At 48.2% G+C, this 19,354-nt stretch overlaps 3 protein-coding genes across 4 annotated transcripts in view; 2 read left to right on the top strand and 1 right to left on the bottom strand.

Moving 5' to 3' along the window:
- Positions 1-10,315, top strand: part of MAN1B1 (mannosidase alpha class 1B member 1) — a 21,931-nt gene extending 11,616 nt beyond the window's left edge. Inside the window, exons 9-13 of the mRNA XM_015279599.4 lie at positions 220-410; positions 1,677-1,797; positions 4,085-4,282; positions 4,589-4,720; positions 5,561-10,315. Of these exons, the coding sequence (XP_015135085.2) occupies positions 220-410; positions 1,677-1,797; positions 4,085-4,282; positions 4,589-4,720; positions 5,561-5,764 (846 nt within the window). The 3' untranslated portion in view covers positions 5,765-10,315. The remainder of the gene's footprint in view (positions 1-219; positions 411-1,676; positions 1,798-4,084; positions 4,283-4,588; positions 4,721-5,560) is intronic.
- Positions 10,281-19,354, bottom strand: part of DPP7 (dipeptidyl peptidase 7) — a 20,526-nt gene continuing 11,452 nt past the window's right edge. Inside the window, exons 9-14 of one of the 2 annotated variants that reach the window (XR_005840586.2) lie at positions 13,986-14,104; positions 13,749-13,905; positions 13,485-13,549; positions 12,497-12,567; positions 10,754-10,876; positions 10,281-10,621 (exon numbers count right to left, since the gene is read on the bottom strand). Coding sequence is in view for 1 of the 2 variants with exons in the window: in XM_415570.8 (XP_415570.5) it covers positions 11,237-11,378; positions 12,497-12,567; positions 13,485-13,549; positions 13,749-13,905; positions 13,986-14,104 (554 nt within the window). In the remaining variant the exon portion in view is untranslated. Of the gene's footprint in view, positions 10,622-10,753; positions 10,877-10,997; positions 11,379-12,496; positions 12,568-13,484; positions 13,550-13,748; positions 13,906-13,985; positions 14,105-19,354 lie in introns of those variants that run through there. The other variant, XM_415570.8, reaches the window with a different exon arrangement.
- LOC101748328 (kelch-like protein 9-like) overlaps positions 14,730-19,354 on the top strand; it is a 5,845-nt gene continuing 1,220 nt past the window's right edge. Inside the window, exons 1-3 of the mRNA XM_004945740.4 lie at positions 14,730-15,891; positions 17,151-17,403; positions 18,574-18,734. Of these exons, the coding sequence (XP_004945797.2) occupies positions 14,857-15,891; positions 17,151-17,403; positions 18,574-18,734 (1,449 nt within the window). The 5' untranslated portion in view covers positions 14,730-14,856. The remainder of the gene's footprint in view (positions 15,892-17,150; positions 17,404-18,573; positions 18,735-19,354) is intronic.

Here is a 19,354-nt window from a genome sequence, read left to right as displayed (position 1 = left end):
AAGGAAAGAGTTTTAATTATTTCAGAGTACTTAAACATACCGAGAACATCAGGCTTTGATAGTCAGGAAGTTTGAAATGCTGTGTTTATTACATCCCATGAGCTGAGCTTGTTTGCAGAAGGATAACTAAAGATTTGTTACTGGCCGGAAGCTACTGGCCACAGTTTTTTGTGTCATTTGTATGTGCGTAATTTATGTTTATACTGTTCTTTCTTTTAGAAAGCTGTTGATGAGGTGATGAAACATGTTCACACCCTTTCAGGGAAAAATGATGGACTGGTGCCTATGTTCATAAACACCAACAGTGGGCAGTTCACTCACTTAGGTGTTTATACTCTGGGAGCCAGAGCTGACAGCTACTATGAGTATTTACTCAAGCAGTGGATTCAGGGTGGGAAAACAGAAAATGAGTAAGTTCTTTCTACTTGTCATACTGATATGAAAATGATACAAGTTGTAAACATTTCTGTTGTAGTTTATTGCTGAAAGAAATAAGATGTGTATATGTAACAGTCAACGTAAAGTAGCTCAGACCAGGTGTATGATGACCTATGGTAAGTTGAAGTTAAAACAGCTGGAGAATTGGACTTGCTTTCAAAATGTCTTCTCATAATACTGTTTTTCATCATCGCAGCAGATGTAACGAACGCTACAGACAGGAGAATCAATTCAAGTCTTTGCACTAAATATCGAGCATAAACAGGCTGCCTTTGGAAATGACAGCTGCCTTTCACCAGCTGTCCAAGCATTCCCTGGGTTTGTTAGGGAAGGACAAGTCCTACTAGATGATTGTAGTGGGAGGTTTGGTCTGTAAGGTGTAACTTTTTAAGAAGTTTGACATTTGTTTAAGCATTACTTTAGGTCTCTTTAAGCGAAGTTACAAAACCATAACATCCTCTTATCTGCCCTGGCGTGGCAGTGGAAAAGTGGAAAAGAATGTTTATAAGGAGTAGAGGAATTAGAGATGTTTGAAGGTTTCCTTCAAAACAAGGGGGAAAAAAATGAAGCAGTTTTTGTCCTTATAAGCTAATTGTGTTGGACGTGTTTCATGTCAGTGGATTCACTTCATCCAGAGAGGCAGTGTGCCCAGTGAGGCACCGTAGAGCAGATGTATCTATCTCTAAGTAGTTTGCATCATGACTTTTTACAAGCCATGCCTTACTGTAAACAGAGAACCATTGTCTTTAGGCCATGATGGTATTCTGTGGGCCTCAAAAGGGAATTACAAAATGATTTTTTCATATAAAAATACTTAAAACAATGGAACATCCAGTTAAATACTGTGAAGAAGTGATTCATAATGTGTGGTCAAACACCGGAAAAGATTGCTCAAAATCATTGCTTAGGAGATGCTCAGAAATTAACTGGATAACCCTCCAAGCAACCTGGTAAAACCCAATCTGCTTCAGAGCAGGAGGTTGCACTGTGCAGATGTCCAAGACATCATTACCAGCTGGGGCTTTCTGTGATTACAGTACTCCTAAGGATTTCTGAAATAAAATCTACTTCTTGTTTGGAAACAGAGTTGGAGTTATGTTCGCTTTATTACTTAGGAGTTACTTGAAAAACAAACCCAACATAGCTATGTGGTAGCTGTAGCTAATAAATGTACATCCGCTGTGATGAAATGGATTCTGTGTGTATGTGAGCCAACTGGGAATGGTTTTAATTTACAGACTGTTGGAGGACTATATGAAAGCCATAGAAGGCGTGAAAAAGCATCTTCTTCAGAGATCACAACCCAAGAAGCTTACCTTTGTAGGAGAGCTTGCTCATGGCCATTTCAGTGCCAAGATGGTAAGAGTACACCTGCACACAGTGACGAAAGCAAGAGCAAAGCTACCACCACACACACACACACACACACACACACACACACACAAATCAACATGTGCAGGTGTGAGGCTCTCGTGTGTAGCTTTTCAGACAGAATCTGACCTGTAGCAATCACTTCTGAGCAAAGATGTTTCCTCTGGCTTTGTGAGCCACTACTGGAAGATGATTAGCAACAGCTTTGACAGCTTGACATACCTGAGGTGTAAGGAGCACTGCAGAGAGAGTTGGAGAATTGCTGCAGCTCCACCAGGCTTATTGGCCTGTTATCAAAGGCTGCAGGCTGTATGGATGTGTGTAGCAGTAACTAGTTTGAGGATAATGGTCCCCTGGGGGCCTTCTCTTTGACTTACATTTACCTTTCTGAGTTACTCCAGTAACTGCATTTACTTTCATACAAAAGTTAACATTTTGGTGTTGGATTTGAATTCTACCCCAACCCACTCTCCTTTATCATAGAATCCAAGTGTCTGAATCTGCTGCCACAATGTCTGTTTTGTATAATACTTCTTCTTCATAATTTAGAAATACAGAAATTTAAAAATAGACCTGGCTTTTCAGATTAACCTTGAAAACAAGCAGTTGACCTCATCTTGCTCTATTAGTACTAAAAAATGAAAAAATGAGAATTTTGGAGAGTTCTGTCTATTCATGACACTTGTTTCTTTTTCTGCACCTAGGTTCACTAGTTGAAACTCTATGCCCTTTGCTATTGGGAAAACTTGCTAAGCTTAACTCCCTGCTCTTAATCTACAAAGTCACACTCTTTAAAATGCAGTTTTAAAGTCTTTCAGTTCAAGATCTTATGCAAATACGATCTGTGTTTAGGTTTTTTTTCTTTTTTCATAAGATGAGTGGTGCATTATTGATGTATGTGTGGCCTTCTGTGCACTTTTTCAATACCTGTAGTGAGCTCTAGGGAGCTCTTTGGCTTATTTGTTTTCTTTATAGCGTTCAGCTCTGTTTTGCAGCATGATGTCACTCTCCTGTGTTGATGCTGAACCTCAACCAATACCCATGGAATTGGACAAAGTGTTTAACAGTTCATACCAGTGCTGCTTGAGCACCAGGTCACGTGTACTGTGTTTGAGTGGGAAACCAGAGCTTTCATTTCAAGTGTTAAGAATCATTTAAAATTCTGTACGTGATGATAACCTGATAATAATTCTTACATTCATAATATCGGTGATGCATGACCCCTGGAAAGAGGACAGTCAATCTTGTAGTGCAAATTGAAATTTGCTGACGTCTGGGCACTTTATACAGTGCTGTTTTCCAATGTGTTCATCTGACTTGGGCAGCTGGGAAGACTTTGTTGCTTACAAATGTGGCCCATGTCTTGTGCAGCTAGCATTCCTTTTGTCCTTTGAAGGCACTGTTTGCTGTAGCATGGAAAAACTAAGAAAGGAATGTCCCTTTAGTTCTTTCACTTCTGTTTTATGCTGGGGGAGCAAGCAGGAGGGCTGCGTGCACACTCAGCCCCAGATGCCTCCCTTCTGTGACACACAAGAACCAGACATGCTTTGTTTGCAGTGGCTGGTGCTTGGCATGCAGCTAGCAGTGCAGTGCGGGGGTGGGGATGGGAGTGGGAGCCAGCTGCTTCCTGTGCTAACAAGCATGGTGCTCACCATGCAGGTGAGCATCAAATAACAGACCCCAAATGACAGATGTGCAAGAAGGGGTAAGACTTCAGGCAGAAATACGTTTGAGATCTTGTCCATGTTTTCCAGTTGTATCAGCGCATGGAATGAAGGCGGTTGTGTCTCTGTGAGTGTTGTCTGTGGCGGTAACACTACGGTGATTATTTCAGGCCAGGGACAGCTTCCTCTCAGCTCTCCCCGTTCCTCAAAGCCTTTTCTTGTGGCTGACTCTTCTCAATCTGTGGTCCCACCTCAGTTTTTGTCCTAAAATATTGACATGTATGTCAATACATGTTTTTAGATGTTCTTTACTGACAACCCTTCAGGTGATCAGTGACTCTCCCCTCCCCCCTACCTGCCACCTTTCTTTCAGATAATTGACACAAAAACATGTGGACTTGTACTTTTTCCAGATTTGGGCTGGTACTATCATAATGCTTCTTGTTCTGCACTGCATTACAGCAGATTGTTAAATTTACACTCAAGATCTTGGTACCTGAAATGTCAGGGAGGAAAAAAGTCACAATCTGTTTTCCAGTAGTGTAACTTGAATCCTACTTCACTTGATTTATGTGACATCTTTTCCTAGTAAGAGCTGTCTTGTCCTACAGGATCACTTGGTTTGTTTTCTGCCTGGGACTTTGGCTCTGGGAGCTCACAATGGATTGACTGCTGATCATATGAAGCTGGCCGAAGCCCTGATAGAAACATGTTACCAGATGTATGCACAAGTAGAGACAGGCCTGAGTCCAGAGATTGTGCACTTCAATCTCCATGCACAAAAGGGCCACAAAGATGTAGAAATCAAGGTGAGCAGCCAATCGGCATCAACTGTAGTTTGATGACTCCTCTTATCTCTACTCTGCTGCTGAATATCCTGGCCGCACACTGGTGATGTACTTTGTAAAGCGGCTTGTTCTGTTGCTACATTGCTTTGCAGGTGTAGGCTAGCCCTTGTTTTTATTTACCCCTGCAGAGTATTTAGCTTCTAAATTATGTGTAGAAAACTCTTTCAGGGTGGATGGGGATGGGAGTTGCTGTTTCTCCCTCTGCATGTGCTTTTGGAGGAACTACTGGTCTGAATTGTTCTTGGCTTTCTTGATTTTCCTTTGCAGCCTGCAGACAGGCACAACTTACTGCGACCAGAAACTGTGGAAAGCCTTTTTTATATGTACAGATTCACCGGAGATAAGAAATACCAAGACTGGGGCTGGGAAATCTTGCAGAACTTCAATAAATACACACGGGTAAGGTCAGCTCATAATGCTCTCATTCTTACAGAACTGTATTCACATGTTCTCTAACAAGAGCTTCTGAAAGCTAGCTTCTGTCTCTCAAAGCCATCAAAGATCTGCAGGACATCTTGTAAGAGCAAAACAAAGTCAGTTCGTGCAGTGCCTTACAGTCAGAGATGCGCAAAATAGTAACAAGTTATTTCATTGAACGTACCATTACACTGATAAAAAGTAAAAGAAAGAAGCTCTATGCAGACTACCAAAACATTTCTGTGTCTTCTTGGAAGCTGTTAGATTCTATGCTGTGATCTTTAACATTCAGAAGCTAAGAAGGATCTCACTGGACTGAAACAACACTTTGGTTGCCAGATACAAACTGCCATGGGAAGTGTATTAATGCCTTCGTAGAGATCTTTTGTGTATTCATTCTAATGAGAATGCTATGAAGAGTCCACTTTGATATGCTGAAAAAGCATAGTGCCAGTGGTGATTAAATATCCATGGCCTCTTCTTAAGAAGATAAGTGTGGTGCTCTGACCAACTGTAAGTGCACGTTATTTCCCGTACCTTTGTCCACAAATGTCAGTAGTTTGGTCTTTGATGTATCTCTATAAATTGAGCATAAATGGACATTTTGCTTCATTTTGTTCTGGTTGTGTGTTCAATGGTTTGCACAGATTTCAATGGATTGCACAGAATTTTTGTAACTGATTTTTATGTGCAAATGAAAAACAAGAACTAATTCTGCTGACTAGCACTTGTTTTTCTCCAAGAGCACCTGCATGCTAAGAGGTTAAAATAACATTTTAGATAGTGGAAATATACAAAGTGCTTTTTTTCCTCTTTTTGCAGGTTCCAACAGGTGGTTATACTTCTATTAACAACGTTCAGAACCCCAGTAACCCAGAGCCACGAGATAAGATGGAGAGCTTCTTTCTTGGGGAAACACTCAAATACATGTTTCTACTGTTTTCAGATGACATAGACTTAATTAATCTTGACAAATACGTATTTAACACAGAAGCTCATCCACTCCCCATCTGGGTGCCAGCATAGACTGGATCTCAGGAGGGCTTCCAGTGGCGGTGTTTTTACCTTCAAGTCACTTTACTTTTCAGGGTGTGTGGAGAGATGCTATATGACACCTTTTCTGGCTTAAACAAAACCTTTGAGAAAGCATCTCTCATTTGGAGATGTCATGTTAGTCTTAAACCTAATCCCTGTGCTTTGGACCTGGGATGAAAAAACTGTGCAATATTAAGCTGCTTTTCCTGGTATTGATGGTGAGGTTCAGAGAATAATCATAGTGTGGACCATGACACAGGGCTCTGGTGAATCAGAACCCCTTTTGTCAGTCTTACTAAGTGCTAATTAAATACTAGGAATGCAGAAAGTTATCTTAAAGCACAGGAGTGTCTGGAGAGAAGGAATAAAGCCTACAAGTTTCTGGTTTATTCCCAACATATGAAACACCTGGTTATGGCACCACTTCTTCATAAGTGCCTGTGGTGTTTCAGATAAGTGGAATAAACAGTGAATGTTGTCCCAGGTAGATGTAAAGCTGTCAGTGTTGGTACTGATAGTCAGATCTCATTCCAAACAACCAAGCTATGCTGCATCGTGTTAGAAGGAGGAAGTGGCAGCAAAGTGTCTGTTGTACAGTGTCTTAGTTTTATAGAGCACTTTGAACAATCTGTTCAAGCGGTGGCTGAAATGAATGGTGGGAGAGAATTTGCTGCTGGTTTGGCTTAAAATGGTATATAATTTTGTAGACATATTGCGGTTTTTTAACTTATCTGCAGGAACGCAGGAGACAATGTGAAAAAAAAAAGTGAATACACACGCATTTTATGTATTAATTGCATCAGTTAGACTCAGGTATTCTGACTGAAAGCTGCTTTGTGAGGTTGGGCACTGGGAAAGCTTGTGAGCACATTAAGTATAATTCCATGTCAGCCTCCTCCCATGCCTTCCTGTTCACATCTTGCATTGTGTTTGTTGACTCAGCAGGCTTAGAACTGTATAGCAAACTTCACGTTATTCATCAGCTTTTGGACTGTTGAGAAGTTGTCAGGGTTTTTTTTTTTTCTGATAGGAGTACTTTGGGTAGAAGTATTTCCATGAGGAGCGCTACAAGCAGACAGTCTCCACGTGTTATGACAATTTCTGGTCCCAGTAGAATTACTGAAATCTACTCAGTTTGAAAAGAAAGCAGAGCTAGGCTTGCTTCTCAACGAATCCTATGGGAGCCTTCGGACCTTTTGTTTTTACATGTGCACGATAGGTTTTAAACCATGAATTTGGAAATCGGCATTCTTCTGTTTCAGCATTCTGTAGCTTTCTACCTTGTGATTTTGTAACTGTATGGACAGTCTTATATTCACCAATCTCAGAAGTGTGCTTGTTTGTATTTTTTTATAGAGATTGTTCTTGCCAAAACATCCTTTTTTCCTCTCTAATGAATTAATAGGAGCAGTGGGAAGTATGCAGGTGTGTGGGGGTGGGGGTGAGATACAGTCCCCTCATAATCGAGGGCTTCAAAACAGAACTAATCGAATCTGACTCCGATGGTTAATTTCCATGGTTTGGGTATATGTGTGTTTTACAGTCTTTGTAACCTTTGATTTGTAAAGTAAAATACTGCTTTGTTCTGTGCTGACCAGTTCTGTTTACTGGATTCAGAACTTGCCCATTGGACCACTCTTAAAGTCCTTTAAAGAACATTTATCATTCCACGTAGTAACGATGGCTTCTGGGAGTGGAGAAATAGTGCAAATTACACGAATGCACCTTTTTTTTCTGTCAGCAGAGAGACCCTGAGATGTCCTAGGCAGGACAAACCTGTGCAGAAGGTTCATGTTCCTCCTGCTCCAAGGACAGCAGTAACTTTGGAAGGTGTTGCTTGGCCTTGTGCCTCCCGCTGCAGCTCAAAGAGATCCCTGAACTGCACATTTTGCAGTGAATCCGGAATTGGTGTTTCATCTATGGGGCAAACCCCACGGAGGAAATAAAGATAATTCTTAGGATGTGGAATGCATTAAAGAGCTTGACAGAAGTAAGTTGGTGGAGTCTTGCACTAATCTTAGTGTAGTTAACTCTACAAATAGTTTTCTTCTGTCTCGTGTGAGGGTAATGCTAATCCACTGCAGAACGAGTGAAAGGAAGAAGAATAAACATGCACTTTCCCTTAAAAAAGGGAAAGTATTGTAAAACAATACTTCTTGTCTCAGAGCTGAGCTTGCTGGTCCAACTCATTTCTGCTCTACCTAGTTCTTCCTGGGAAACTGAGTTGTCTTTGCAAAATGTCTGTACTGTGCACATCTCTTAAATATGAAGTTAAGATTGCTCAGCTCTGTTTAGTTTAGAAAGCAAATGTTTGACTTCTCTTTCACGTATGAAATGGCACAAACCTAAATAATCTGATAAGAGCTCATCTGCTTCCTCCTGTTCTTTTGCAGAGGTCATTTAAATTGCTTATTTATTTTTGGTTCCTTAGCATAAGGTGTTGTCTTATCAGCCTGTGAACTTTGCCCTTCTTACTTCTCTTATACACGTCTCCTTGCTGCCCTCCCTGAAGCCCAACAGAAACTGCACACCTTTAAATTCTTTTTTTCCCTCATGGTGTGGGGTTGCACTCCTGTGCTTCTTTGAACCAAAGCCTTAACTTTGGGGTCTGTAATCCACTTCAGTGTTTTGACATCGTGGTGTGATCAGGTTGAACGTGGGGAAAAAGTTATTACTTCAAGCCAAGATTTTCTCCTTTTGCACAAAGAGCTGCCTTGGTTTCTCTCCAAGAGCTTGAGTGCCTTTGTCTAATTAAAATAAAGCAAAAAAGCCCAGTCCTTCCCATCTGTACTGTTCACTGAGAAATGGATGGGGTAAGACAGCCATCGAGATCCTCAGGTGAAGAGCTGGAAGCATCCTGCTTGGAATTTTACCTGTTTGCTCAAAGAAAATTCAGTATCTGGATGTGGGCACATTTAGCATCTAATCTGTTCAACCTTCTTGAGCACGGAACTTTCCATACCAGGCATGGAAACTGGCAGTTTGGCAGAGTCCATGGCATTGGCTTACAGGGAGCTTCCGTGTTTCACACCACTTTCTGATTGTGAGGTTCTCAGTATTGCATGCCAAGCTCAAACACAGCAGTGTTTACTTCTCCAAATATGAGCAGTCGGCTTTCTTTCCTATTCCGTAGTGTGATGTTGCAGAGGTAAGGGATGCATAAAGGATTTCTTGCAACTGCCATGTTTTGAACAGTTTGTGGCAGTTCTGCTCTTGAAGACAATTTAAAATTATTTATATAACACTTCATGTATATCCCTCACACTGCGGATTCCTCTGGGGCAAGTACTGTTTGCAGAAGGAAACTAAGGGATTCATGTAGTCTATTGTAAGAATTAAAGAACTTGTATCCCTCTGGAAGATCACAAGACACCTTGGGAACCTATTAATGGAAAGGCACAAAGCAAGCAACTGTCCAAAGGTGGTAACTTGCAGACTACTACCCGAAAGACTGATACTGAACTTGGCTGCTGTAATGCATTTCTGGCTTGGTTTAGAGTGCCTGCTTGCTGGGAGCTGCGGTAAGGCAGGGACAAAGGCAATAGAGGCAAGATGTGATCCTCTGTGCCTGCACAGACACCTGCTGCTATATGCCTTTTTTACGTGGTGCTAATCCTGAACAATTGCTGGGGTACAGCAGATCTCAGTGCAGAAGTCGGGGTCTGCGTGCGGGGCGAGAGAATGCCGGACTCCAGCTCAGTGCGGCTGGAGGTGGCAGAGCAGTTTGAGCCGTAGTTTCAGCAAGACAACCTGAGGCCTGGCTTCAGTGTGAGCCAAAGGCATGCTGACAGATCCTAAGCAGAGGAAGCAGGCTTTCCTACAGCGCATGAGGGGAAAAGAATATCTTAATGAGGTTGTAGTTCTATTAACAGTCTTAAAGCCTCTTGGGGCTGGAGTTTGCCTAATCAGGTCTTCGGTGTGTTGCTCTTCATTTGTATCTGAATAATTCGATGAATAGACCATCCTGTCCACACCCCTCGAAGAGGAGCACAGGGCAGAAGCTTTGTCCTTTTGAGCTTAAGAACAGGGAAGAGGTCGTAACCAAATTAGGTCGTATGCAAAAAAGCAACAGCAACAAATAAAAAACATAGACCTTTTATCAGCACCTGAATATTGTGAAATAACATCAGTGACCAACGGTCTAACTCTGGGAACCAGTGTACTGTGACAGCAGGGAGGACCTGGCAGTGCAAATACTTGTGTTTAAGCCATGTGATATAAGTTGGAGCAATGCTGTGACTGTGTAAGCAGTGTAAGCCTGTGGTGAGCGGCGAGGCTTCTCCACTGACTCATAAAAGCATTGTACAGTGATGAAATGAGGCATCCAGCTGACGACCAAAACATGTATTTTTACAGTTCTGCTGGAATTTGCTGGTACAGAGCACATCAAGTAGGTGAGAATCTACCTGTTAAAGTGCAGAGATAGTTTGCTCCACTTTGAAAAATCAAAACAATCCTTCGTTGTCGTCTTCAGTTATACTTAACAAGCCATGAAATTGTCACACACTTAAATAAACTTGTTATTTATTTTAAAGAGCTGAAGCTGTCTCAAGTGTAAATGTGTGGCTCCTGAGGGACAGCGGGACAAATCAACTGCTCACCAAGCAGATCTTGTGTCTTTTCATTTTCTTGTGTCTCTTAAGAAACAACAGAAAAAGATAACACCAAAACCCACAGCAGTGAATGGGGCTGAACATGTGAGGACTGGAGCACTGTGCCCAGTGCTGGCACTGTCCCCAGCTCCAGGCAGACCAAACTGCTGCACAGAGCCCAGCGCAGGGTGCAGAGATGGTGGGGGCCTGGAGCACCTCCTGATGGGGAAAGGCTGAGAGCCCCGGGGCTGTTCAGCTGCAGGAGGGAAGGGGAGAGGGATCTGATCAATGCTTCCAAGTATCTAATGGGCAGGAGTCAAGTGCGTGGGGCCAGGCTCTGCTCATTGGTGCCCAGCGACAGGACAAGGGGCGATGGGCACAAACAAACCTGCTTTGATGTCTTCCTGTGCAGCCTGCTCGAAGGAACCTGCTTTAGGAGCAGACAGGGATCCTCAGAGGAGCCTTCCAACCCCTACAGTTCTGTCATTCTGTGACTTGTGCAGTTGGTCACCTGTGAAGCCACGTATATAATGACCATACCTCTGCTTTTTCTCTAGACAGAGAAAATAAAAAGGAGATGACTAATAATTTGCCTTCGTCCTACACAACACATTGTTCAGAACAGCAGTGACTCCTGGGCCTTCAGGAAATTTTTATTCTTTCCACCATTTCAAGTACCTTCTCATTATGAGCATGTGAGCGTGAAACCATACAACACAGTTTTGACTTCAGTCAGTAACTCGGCTTTTTTGTTTTCTTCTGCTGCTTGAATTCCCATTACTGCAGCAGAGGAGGCAACACCTTCTCCAGAAGCACAGCTCTGCAGCCCCGGGCAGTCTGGCAGCAGCTGAGCGTGGCTCCGCAGCTGCACTCACTGCAGGGCGCCCGCTGGCGCTACACCGCGCTGCTCCCGCGCTCTTTCCATCCTTGCAGATTTCACCCAGTTGCTGATGATACTCGCTTCTAACTTGCGTGCCTCTATGACAGATGGGGGGTCAGCTGGGTTGTGTCCCCTGGGGACAGCGGAAGAGTGTCAGAAAAATTGAGTGCACCCTCAGCAAGTTCACAGATGACACCAAACTGAGCGGTGCAGTAATAAACTGGAGTGAAGAGAAGCCATCCAGAAGGACCGGGACAGGCTGGAGAAGTGGGCCCACGTGAACCCAGTGAGGTTTGACAAGGCCAAGTGCAGGGTGCTGCACTTGGACTGGGGCAATCCCAGGTATTTACACAAATAAGGGGAAGATCTCCTTGAGAGCAGCCCTGCGGAGAAGGACCTGGGGGTCCTGGTGGATGAGAAGCTGGACATGAGCCTGCAGTGTGCATTTGCAGCCCGGAAGGCCAACTGTGTTCTGGGCTGCATTAAAAAAAGGGGTGGCCAGCAGGGAGAGGGAGGTGATTGTGCCCCTCTACTCGGCTCTTGTGAGGCCCCATCTGCAGTACTGCGTCCAGCCCTGGGGCCCCCAGCAGAAGAAAGGCACAGAGCTCTTGGAGCGGGTCCAGAGGAGGGCCACTAAGAGATCAGAGGGCTGGAGCACCTCTCCTATGAGGAAAGGTTGAGTGAACTGGGCTTGTTGAGCTTGGAGAAGAGAAGGCTGTGGGGAGACCTCACTGTGGCCTTCCAGTACTTGAAGGGAGCGTATAAAGAGGAGGGGGATGACTTTACGAAGGTGGATAGTGATAGGACAAGGGGGACTGGTTTTAAACTGAGACAGGGGTTGGACATTAGGAGGAAGTTTTTCACCCAGAGGGTGGTGACGCACTGAACAGGTTGCCCAAGGAGGTGTGGATGCCCCATCCCTGCAGGCATTCAAGGCCAGGCTGGATGTGGCTCTGGGCAGCCTGGGCTGCTGGTTGGTGACCCTGCATATAGTGGGGGGTTGGAATGGGATGAGCATTGTGGTCCTTTTCAATCCAGGCCCTTTTATGATTCCTTGAAACTCTAAGAGCTTTTGTATTAGGTTTAAAAAAGGATTCTTCTTGAATGATGCTGTAGTATCATGGTACTGTTTGTTTGGCATGGTCTAGTTCTGCTTAGAGAATATTATCTCCTAGGTCCTTGGCCCAGGGCAGCAGGAGTTTGCCAAAGAAAACATCGGTGGCTGGAAGCTGTCAGTGCACACATACTCACCGCAGATCCAGGTGATGAGCACCTCCCTGGATGGTCACAGCAGTCAGTGAAGGACTCAGGCTGCTGTTTATCTGGAATGAGAGCAGCAGAGAGGAGCTCTCATCAAGTGACCAGGCAAAACTGGGCCTCAGTTCTGAAAACTGGATGAAGAGCTGGTGAAGAAATGGGGAAAAATGTGCAAAGAAATCCGTGGTGCAGCGGGTACCGTGCGTGTGGCTCACAGGATGTGAGGGTCAAACCCTCTGTTTTAAGACCTCCTGTAAGATGGGAACCATCAATCTAACCCAGCAAGGCAGGCTGAATCTGCAGGCTCCTCATGGCTGCCCGCCCTAAGCAACCTGCTCCTTTGCAGCTGGCACACTAAGCCAGCCTGCAGCAAGGGACGCCTGCACTGTAAGTAACAGCTCAACTAACTCCATATCTGGCTTTGGGTCCTTTTTAACCGGAGCTCAGAAGTTTTGTTGAATCTAAACTTGGCTGCTGGTTACAGCACCTGCCTGATCTCACACGCACGCAGAGAGGGGAGAGGTCAAGGAGCACTGAGATGTCTGTGCTGAGACTGTCTCAGAACAGAATTGCGACAGGTTCTCCGAATTATAAGATCACACAGTGGTTTGGGTTGGAAGAGACCTTAAAGCCCACTCAGTTCCAAGCCCTGCCACAGTCAGGGGCACCTCCCATAGGGCAGGTTGCCCAGGGCCCCATCCAACCCGGCCCTGAACACCCCCAGGGCTGGGGCAGACCAGCCGGGTTCTGGGGTTCCTGCTGAGCCTGCCGCACCTGAAGCTACCACTGCCACAGCAACGATCCTGGCTGTGGCATCTCACTGCTCCAAGTGCCTGTCCTTAACATCCCCAGGGACTGCAGCATTAAACGGCTGCATGCAGAAATTCACAAGGGCTAGCGCTGACAACAGGGCTGCTATGAAAGAGCTGTGGGCAGTGCCTGCCCCAGAAGGCGGCTCTCTGTGCTTGGGGTCTGTGCTTACCCCACCTCCAGCCCACGGGTCCAAGTCTCCATTTGAAAAGATGATGTTGCTTGCACTTTTCAGGTCTGAAATACAAAGGTGACACGTGAGAGCCTCCTCCCTGCCCAGCAACCGCAGCAAACACAGACGGTAACAGCAAACATAGATAAGAACTTCCTATCTCCACCTCAAGCTGTGTCTGTCCCCACAAAGCCCAGCCGGGTGGAGGTCAGGGAGAGAACTGCACAGAGGGCCGAGCAGGCAGCACCTCTGTGGCAGACACACCTCCTCCCCAGAAGTTGATCCGCAGCCACTGCGCTCGCGGCCTCACGCGCCATCGGCTCCAACAGTACTGCTCTCTCATGGCCTCTGTGAAGGGCATCTCAGGGAACATGTCTGTCACGTTGTTGCTGTTGAAAGTTAAGTTGATCTCGGTACACACCTGAAACAGAACACGAGCTGGCACCGAGGAGGGGTTGGCGGTGCACGGGCTGCCGCCTGCTGCCATCCCCAGCGCCTCACCTGGTAGTCCCAGGCCTCAGCATCCGCGCCGGTGCCGCAGCCCGTGGGGTCGGCGCAGGGCCGGTACAGTCGGTACACATCATAGCACTGCGCTGAGCCAGAGGAGTTGTAGAACACGCCTGCCAAGTGGGAAGAGCACAAACATACCCATCGGTGTGGTACACTCTGCTGATTCATCCACAGGTTCTGTGCAGGCCGGGACCAGCCGGGGGGGCCGGGGCTGTGGCAGGCCCAGAGCAAGGCGCCAGCTGTAGGTTGTGGTCACAGCTTTACACCTCACTGCTGCCTGTGTATTACACCCCACTCTGCCATGAGCTCCCAGGGGCTCTGCTCATCGCAGAAGCTGTGACCCACTTATCAGCCCCTGCACCTCCAGCCCAACTTCCCAGCACTGTGCATGGGAATCGTCCCGGGACCCATCTGAGATGGGTGAAACTGCTGCGACCCCCCCACCCCCTCCCTGAAAATCGCTGTTGTGCGAACGCATCAAATTGAACATGAGGGCCAACGTGGGGGAGCGCATCCTACGCAGGATTCTGTTTGACTGTTGTTCAAAAAGGAAAGGCCGACATGTGCAGGCTTGCCCCGATGAAAGAGCACCTGCCCAGCAAAGCACTGCTGGGGAGGGCTGGAGGAACAGCCTGCTTTGTGCAGCGCTGCCCGGACAGCAGGGCAGGAATGCAGTTACACCAGTGGCCGCCTACCACTGCCAAAGCCAAAGGACCCACAGCCGCCATGCAGTACGCAGCGCTCCAGGGGAGTTTGTGTGCGGGCAGCACCGCCTCGGCTGTCCTGGAGCATGAACCAGCAGACCTGGGGCTGCTCCTGGCCTATGTGCTTTTAGAGCAATGCTGCTGGCTTGCAGAGCAGCATGGGGAGCCTCGGGTCTGACACCTACCTGGAGAAACTTCTGGAAGGCATCAGCAGGCTTCGCACCCAGAAAGCACTGTGTGATGTAACGCTGGAGGCAGAAGGGGTTTGCTTTCCAGCGCACAAGATCATTTTAGCATCAGCAAGTAATTACTGCAAGATTCTATTTGTTGGGAATGCGACAAGGACCGGGAGCACGGACGGAAGCGTCCATCTGAATGCTGTCAGTGCCGTGGGGCTGAGCAACGTCCTCAGCTTCATTTATTCCAACAAATTAGATCTCTCGTTACAGAACGTTGAGGAGACATTCAAGGCTGCAGAAGCCCTGCTGGTTGGAGAGGTGATCAAGCTGTGTTTCCGATTTCTGGAGAGCTGCTTGAGCAGTGAGAACTGCGTGGACGTTCTACGCATTGCCAAAAAACTTGGCCCCACGGAGCTGAGAGAGAAGGCCATGAGCTGCGTAAGGCAGCATTACAAACAGCTCCTGGCCGACCCTCAGAGCCTGAAGGATCTGGACAGAGGAACCCTCTGTGAAATCTTAGACAGGACCACCGCAGAGGGAAGCGGTGAGCTGGAGCTGCTCAGAGCTGCTGTGAGCTGGCTGCAGCACGACCGCACACGGCTGAAATACATGGGGGACATTTTAAAGCGCATCGGATTCCCTCTCGTCCCTTTCCGTGAGCTGCAGCGCTACGCCCAGGAAATCCCTTTGACGAGGCTGGACTGGGGCTGCCGCCGGCTCCTCCAGGACGCCCTGACCCACCACCCCCAGCTCTGCACACAGCGGCCCCGGCAGACCCCACACACCGCCCTCTGCTCCACTTCCCCTGCGCTGCTCATCGCTGGCGGCAGAACCACCACCAACAGCATCTGCAGAGAGATGTGGGCTGCAGAGCAGAGCTGCGGCACCTGGCGCAAAGTTGGGGACCTCTGCGTGCCCCTGTACAACCACTGCATAGTTGTCATCGAAGACTTCCTCTTTGTCTTGGGGGGGCAGAGCATGTTTGATCCCACAGGAAAGCAGCCGTCAAATGAGGTAAGCCAAGAAACCTTTAGCCTTGGAAAGGGGCAGGGGAGGAAGGGGATCACTCTGCTGCTTACTGTCAGTTTCCCACCTTTCCATGTTAGAATCCTGCAACCACAGAACATCCTGAACTGGAACAGACTTTCAGGGATCGCCGAGCCCAACCCGGCCCCGCACAGCACCACCCAACCCCCAACCCTACGGCTGAGAGCAGTGTCCCAGAGCTCCCTGAGCTCTGGCAGCTCGGGGCCGTGCCCGCTGCCCTGCGAGCTGTGCCGTGCCCAGCCCTATGGGGCACAGCCATTCCCCAACCCCACCTGAGCCTCCCCTGACAACTCCGTGCCGTTCCCTTGGCCCTGCCGCTGTCCCTGGAGAGCACAGCAGGACAGCCCTTCCCTCTCCTGGTGGCAGTGCTCAGCCTGGTGCACCCCAGGGCATGGTTGGCCTTTTGGGCTGCAGGGCACACTGCTGCTCACACTGCCTTCTAGAGCCCTGTGCAGTATTAGCAGCCCCTGGAAGCACAGGTTTCAAACTCTGGAAAGCGGCCAGTTCCTGCCCCATCTCATCTGCTCCCACTGTACGCTGTCCCACTAATCCATACAGAGCTGTCATGGGCTCAGCCGCCTCAGCAGTCCACCAAGCAACCACACAAATGTTACCCTGCTGTGGCAGCACTGACACCGGGAGGCACAAACTGAAGCCTCCTGCACTCAGCTCAGCAGCTGCAAGCAGCATTTCCTTCCCTGCTGTGAAGGCAGGAGGCAGCTCAGCAGCAGAGGCACACACACAGGGACAGAGCCCACGCACAGCTCCGACAGCACGCGGTTCTGCAGCCGGGACCCTCCTTCTGTGAGCTGTGCTTGCTAATCAGGACAAGCAGAACAGAGCTCAGGGGCCTGTTTAAGGCTGGGTAAGATGTAAAAGCTCAGCTACCCTCCTCACCGCACATAAAAGCAGAAGCAGAGGTGCAAAAAACAGCTTTCAGTAGACGTGTGCCAACTGGCATTCACAGCTTAACATTTTTCCATCAAACCAACGTGTTCCAGCTCCTGCTCGCTGCAGGTAGGAAGCGCAGCCCGTTCCCAGCAGCAGGGCCTCACATGAGCTCGCTCAGGGCACACGCAGGGCTGCAGGGTGTCAGCTCCAGCAGAGGCACTGCTGCTCAGCTCTCCTCCAGCCTGGAGAAAACTCGCATCAGTTCCTGCAGCTGCGCGAGATGCAAAGCCGGGCCCTGCCTTCTGCTCAGGGCCTCCCACATTCTGTGATTCCAGGTGTTCCGATTCGACCCATGCAATGCTTCCTGGCTCCAGCTCGCCAGCATGCTGCAGCGGCGGACGCGCTTCCACGCAGACGTGCTGTCAGACCACATCTTTGTGGTGGGGGGTGGGACGCTGCTGGGGACCCTCACCCACACCGTGGAGTCATACCAGCCGGCTGCCAACAAGTGGGAGTTTGCAGCTCCCTTCCCCATACCTATTGCTGACCACGCGGGCACAACCCATGAGGGAATCCTCTACATCTCAGGTGAGAAATCTATCCCAAACCAACTTATTGCCAGAGCCCAAGCCTGCACCCACCCCAGTAACACTCACAGCTCACATCCTTTTCCAGCTCCATTAAGCACAAACCCAGTGCCAGCCGAAATGGCTTGAGCTGTTTTCTTCCCACAACATTAAATGCAACACCTACTGCTTGCAATTCACGCTCCTGCTTAGCTCTGACCACTGCTGGTGATGGCTGGGGCTGCACAGGGAACTTGGGGGGGGACAGGACCAGCATAGCGGACCCAGGCGGGCCAAAGGGACATCCCAAACCATACAGCATTGTGCTCAGCAATAGGAGTGGGAGGAAAGAAGGAGGGAGGGCAGTCGTGGGGAGCAATGGCGTTTGCCCTTCCAGGAAAACATTACATCCCCTGCTTTCCTGGAATGTCTGCCTGCTAATGGAAAGCAGCAAACAAATTCTTCATTTTGCTATGCCTGCTTGCACAGCCTCTGCTTTACGCAGCAAGCTATCTTCACCTCAATCCATGAGTTTTATCTTCCATCCTCCCCTCTCCTCTCCCCCATCCCACCGGTAGGGACTGAGCGTGCACCTGTGTGGGGCTCAGCTGCCCACTGGGGTTCAACCGCAACTCATGCAGAGAATGAATGCACAGAGGTCAGGGAGATGGGCACGTGCCCAAACTGGAGCATCATCTCTGCTGTTTGCAAGGACTCTCTGCAGGTTGGAATTCAACAAGCAGAAAATTAAAGGTATTTACTCTTCCAGCAGCAGCACCTTTGTTCTGCAAGGAGCTTTTTGTAACATAGCCCCGAAATACTAAGGGAGAACCCAATAGAGACAAAGATGATAACAGCAATGGCAGAGTGGCTCTGACCTTCTGACAAAGGTCCAAAGCTCAGAGAATTTCAAATGGTTTCCTTTAAAAAAAACCCATCCTGCAGCAGAGTCCCTAAGGAGAGGGGCTCCTGGTTCCTGGTTACGCCCAGAGTACCCCAACGGAAAAGTCTTTTGTGGAAAACTGTCTTCAGACAGAACTGGAACAGGTTCCTTCCTTTGAAACATCTAGGAAGCTCAGCTGTTTTTTTTTAATATCACATGACATCAGCCCTGCTGGTACTGCAGCGGGTTTGGTGGATGCCTGAGATCGACGGATGGACGTCACGTCCCAGCCCTGTGCTTTTCCCCCAGGGGGTTTCTCAGCAGGCAGAACCTTACCAGACACCTTCAGCTTCCTCCCTCGCCTCCGGCGCTGGGCACACAACCGTGCCATGACCTTCCCCCGCTGCGATCACGGCATGGCTGCCACCAAAGATGGGATCTTTTGCATCGGAGGAAGGACGCTGAAAGGAGTAAGTTCTTTTGCTCTTGTAATACCAAACCTGATCCAAAATGGAGACTCTGTACGGCTGGGCCCTGGTGCATTACACCAGAGGGATGGGCAATAACTATGGTGGACTGGCACAGCAGCACATCAGGCCAACACACTTCATTAAGAAGATGTGCCTGGTGTTACAGCTGTGCACATTAAAAGCTGCCCTGCCGTCACACCCCACTCATGAGAGCACAAAGCAAAATGCAGGGTGCGGATGCAGCCTGCTGCTGCAGTAAAATGCACAACTGGCTGTGCACCTGTCCCAGAAACACAACCTGACCTCCCCTGTTTGTGCTGGGTTGGCAGATAGGAGAGAAATGGACTGCACTGAAGACACCAGTGTCGATTTTAGGAGAGATGGGTTTAAAGTCCTGAGATGCCAATGAAGCCTCTTCAGACTGATTTCCCATCCCTGAAAGCAGTGTGCAGCCTGCTGGGGGCATGGGAGCAGCCCACCCTCCCCTGGGGAGGAGCAGCCAGGAGGTGACCCACACTCCGTCAGGGAGATGCTCCTTCCCTGCAGCCAGGATAAGTGAATCCTGACAGGTCACTCAGCAATGCCCGTTAGAAAACGTGAAGGCTCACGGCTCGGCCCAA

This window comes from Gallus gallus, chromosome 17, assembly GCF_016699485.2.
Source record: "Gallus gallus isolate bGalGal1 chromosome 17, bGalGal1.mat.broiler.GRCg7b, whole genome shotgun sequence".
Lineage (NCBI taxonomy): Eukaryota > Metazoa > Chordata > Aves > Galliformes > Phasianidae > Gallus > Gallus gallus.
This window is presented reverse-complemented; position numbering and strand designations above follow the sequence as displayed.